The 4513-nt window shown below is 41.5% G+C and overlaps 1 protein-coding gene across 1 annotated transcript in view; it reads left to right on the top strand.

Moving 5' to 3' along the window:
- Positions 1-480: 480 nt before the first annotated feature.
- Spata9 (spermatogenesis associated 9) overlaps positions 481-4513 on the top strand; it is a 26001-nt gene continuing 21968 nt past the window's right edge. The window contains exons 1-2 of the mRNA XM_005356556.3: positions 481-639; positions 798-886. Coding sequence (XP_005356613.1) covers positions 579-639; positions 798-886 — 150 coding nt within the window. The 5' untranslated portion in view covers positions 481-578. The remainder of the gene's footprint in view (positions 640-797; positions 887-4513) is intronic.

Raw genomic sequence — 4513 nt, 5'->3', positions numbered from 1 at the left:
TATAGTGAGTGAGGGAAAATGATTTTCTAGGTATGCAAAAACTAAATAAAATAAACAAAGACAAATCAAAAACTTCACAGTTTTGCCTGATGTTACTTATTGATCTCCAGCTGGGCAAACTTCAATTTGTTCAGAAGTCTTTCCAAATTAATGGTTTGTGTGTGTACGCATGTGCGTGCATGCGTGTGTGTGTGTGTGTGTGTGTGCATGTGTTTGACACTATATGAAGTATTTCTTTTAAATCACATCACAACTGCCTTCAAGGGGAGCTTTGTTCTCAGAACATCCATTAATTCAAGCATCACTATAGGACAAACTCATTTTGTACTGTAGAAGTTCCTAAGTGATTCATCTGTCAGGCTCCCTCTCCTCCCCTCCAAACACATTCTTCTTCCTCCCACCTCCACAGTTATTTCAGAAGGTTCTGTAGCAGGTTCTCAGAGGCCCCATTGTGTAGTAACAAAAGAACTCCAGCAAGGAGAATCAGGTTCTGTCTTTGCTTGCTGTCCTCAGTGGAAGGATATCCTTTTCCCAGGCCTGAAACTTGCTCACAATTTGAACTCAAGTTCCAGCTCATCATGGAAGTCAGACCTATTGGGTGGATATGCGGGCAGGTGCTGAAGAACTTCTCCGGAAGACGTATGACTTCCTTACTGTAAACTGGGATATGGGCGTGGGAACAACTGGGGACAAATCTCACACGTTTCCCCGTTTTCCCAGTTACCCAGGAGGTGGGCCAGTGTTCCAAAGTCCTGTGAATGTCAGGGGCTATTTCTCCTAACTTCTCCTTTCCTTAGTTGAGGGAATCCAGAAGGCAGTCATGGACCTTATAGATGAGTTTAAAGATGATCTCCCTACCATCCTAAGAATATCACAGTCTAATCAGGTAATGTGATTTATAATCTTCAAAGGAAGACAAAATATGGGATTTTTATGTATCATACAAATCATTAATACTGATATCAGTAAGTAAAGCTTAAGAAAACATTATTTTTGCTTAGGAAAAGAAATTTCTAATTACTGGGAGGAGTCCTTGGATAGCAGAGAGATAAACCAGGAAGTGAGTGAGGCAGATCAATTAAGATTAAATTAATCACTGTGCCATTGGATTAAAAATATGAAAGTTTTTCATAGCAGAAACTGACAATGTAGTTCACTTAAGATTTGTTTAATGTAAAATTAGAAAAAGTAGCTAGAAACACTTGAGTAAAATCTAAGGCAATTAAGTGAATATAAACATTTAACTGAGATAAACTAATCTTGGAGAGACACAGTGTGAATATGTGTGTGTAAATGTGGAAAGTTTACCACCTTAAACAGAATACACACCCACCGTGTTTTTAAAGTGTCCGTTTCATAAAAGATTTGAAGGAGATAAAATATTGGAATTGGAGACAGAGGGACAGAAGGAATTCTGAAGATGTTTATAGTAAAGAAAGATGTGATCTTATCTAATCTAATTATCCCGAGTATCAAAGTTACAGGATGCTGGAAAAGACCTGTAGCAATGTCACATATCAAGTTTCTAGCCCAAACCAGAAACTGAACCCAAAAGCACTCTGAGCAACATGGCAATCATAAAGTTTATATGTTTCGTTAGGAAAGATATTGGGGCTGTTTTAGCCATGTCTCAAGATAAACCATGTCAAACACTTATCATCACCTCCCTATTGCTTGGGATTGGGGAGAAAAGGCTGTGGAGACAAACAGGATGTGATCCCTGTCAGTGAGTTTAATCTAATGAAGACTGGTTGTAATGGTAAGGTTAGTAAGTATTATTAATTTAACCCAGATCTAGGACATGAAGATCTTTGGATGTCATGGAACAAAAGAGGTTGATCTTTTGTCTTAATTATAACACAAACATATGACAGAGAAGATTTTGAGGATGGAAATGACATCCAATTTTCACTTTGAATGTAGTTCTTTGGGCTATGGAGATAGTTAAATGGGTAAGATCGCTTGCTGTGCAAGCAAGAGTTTGTGTCCCCAAAACTCACATAAAAACCAGGCCTTTGCACGTGTCCATCACCCTAGCGTCGCTAGTCTCAGGGTGTTGCTGGTTGATCAGCCTAGCGGAAAGGGTGGCAGCCAGTGAAAGACCTGTCTTGAAATATCAGGCGGAGAATGACACAAGAGGAAATAGGAAGCCCTCCTCTGGCCTCCCCATGGGCCCATGCACATGAACACAGACATGTGCATCACACACACACACACACACACACACACAAACACACACACACACACATGAGAAAAGAAAAAGGTACTTCTCCAGTGCTAATGTTTTCTTAATGGAGGCAGAGTTTCTAGTAAAATCATGTTATAAATGGTTGCCAGAAACACTGGGAAGATAGAGGGAGTGTAGCATTTATTCTATCACAAACTGATAGTGTGGGATGGCAAGGCCATATGGGGTAAGGAAGAGTCTACATTTCCTGAGTGACTGGAAGAATAATGACTATTAATGGGGAGAGAGGACAATTGGACTATGTGAAGGAAAGAGAGTCAGGACATAATAAAATTATTTTAGCAGTTTGGATTCAAGGAATGTAACGAATTGTGTTCAGGCTATGTAGTTGAGCTGTAAATTGAAGTTGCTTAGCTTATAATTCTGCCTGTAGACTAACAGAGAAAGTAAGCCTTCTCTATTTGGGTGTCTAGACCTGGAGAGAGTGACATGAAGTGCGGGATCCCAGGTAGATAGTTGTTGGGCAGCACACAGGTTGTTCAGCTGAGCAAGACAGACTAAGAATGGAAAACTCCAGAGGAAAGGCAAAATTCTGCAATTTCAAACCTTCAAGTTAGATAGAGTCTAGTTACCTCCATCTCTGTATTCCCCTGGACTTCGTACAAAGTATTTTGAAATGCCAGAGACTTTTCTTGACCATATTCTGGAGCTTTGAGAGGAGAGATAGACAGATGTCCAGTGAACCTAGGATAATAGGTACAATAATTATAGAAAAAAGCATGAGGGGGAGCCCTAGAGGCCAGAGCATGCTAGAAATGACTTATTTCTTTTCCAAAATGTGCTTCCTCCAACGCCAAAGTTAGAGACATTGAGATTTTGTTCAACCAAAAGAAAACCTGCAAATTTTTATACCCCTTTCACCTTGCTCTATCTTCTGAAAGTATCACTGTCAGTTGATCCAAGACTGTGATTTATGTTCAAACAGATGGGTACCTTCTTCCTAAAGAGAGCTCTATCCTGTTTCCAAAACCTTGAATTTCTTTCCTTATGAGCTTCTTAGACCATTTAAGGAGGAACGCAATGATAGCTTTCGCCCATTGTTCCCTATTCACTTTGCTGACTTAGACCACAAACCCATTTGTGTGTGAGATGCACAAAGCATAGGATGTGTAGAAGAAGAAGAACCCTCCTGAGAAAGTGCTTACCTCTGCTTACCGCAGTACTTGCCCCCCACCCCCACCCCAATCTCCTAGCTCTGGTTTTGTCTGGATTTGTCAAGAACGATTGCAATTTTCACAAAACGTTCCTGATTAAGTTCCACAAATATTGAAAAAGGAAAAAGAAGAAGGTGGGGTCGGGGAGGTGAAGCCACCATCTCCACAGGGCTTGTGGGAGCTTTGTTTTCTTTCAGTCGGAGTTCAACATCAGCTGAGCCTATGGAAGATGTGTGATCTGACACCTGTTTGAACGGGATCTCTCCAGTTTATTTGCTGCTGAAATAATGGAAACAAGCAAAGTTGGGAGAAGGGAAATGTGCAGGTGTCTAACTCACTAACCTAGAGAAGAAATATGTATTTTAGACTAGGGGTGGATAGGTGAGGGGTCAAATTCTGGGACATTACAAAGGAAGAATTGAATACGTTTGCTGACAGGCTGGTCTTACAAGCAGAGGGTAGTAAGAGCTGTGATAAACGGAAATGAAAGGTCAGCGTTAAAACCGCAGACAACACACCCTGTGGGGAGGGGGGACCCCCACAGACACACCCTGTGGGGAGGGGGGACCCCCACAAACATAGAAACCAGAAAGCCCGGGGTGGGGGTAGGAGATCATGTATTCAAACGGGGAAATCTAGAGCAGGGTTCCAGAAGCCACTTTACTGATTTGCCCTCTGGGTGCTTGGGCGGTTCCTTTACTTCCCGGCCTCTGCGAACTGCTAAAATAATGGCAAGCAGTATGCAAAGGAACTCCCACAGTTCCACTGGAACCAGATACTAGGCTAAGCGTCTAAGAGAAAATTAGCAGGCAAGCATGAAGATGGCTTTATTTGGGCTCGATGTCTATATTTAAAACCACACACATGTTCTGATTAGAAAAACAAAGATGGTGGTGGTGCACGCCTTTAATCCCAGTACTCAGGAAGCAAAGGCATGCAGACCTCTGTGAGTTCGAGGCCAACCTGGTCTACAGAGCTAGTTCCGGGATAGTTAGGGCTGTTGCACAAAGAAACCCTGTCTCTCAGAAAACAAAAAAAAAACGAAAAAATTTAGAAAAACAGAAAAACAATATGAAGAAGAGGAAGAAGAAGACGAAGAGGAAGAGGAAGA

The sequence above is a fragment of the Microtus ochrogaster genome, chromosome 19 (assembly GCF_000317375.1).
Source record: "Microtus ochrogaster isolate Prairie Vole_2 chromosome 19, MicOch1.0, whole genome shotgun sequence".
Lineage (NCBI taxonomy): Eukaryota > Metazoa > Chordata > Mammalia > Rodentia > Cricetidae > Microtus > Microtus ochrogaster.
The sequence above is the reverse complement of the archived record's forward strand: the minus strand, read 5'-3'. Positions and strand labels throughout refer to the sequence as shown.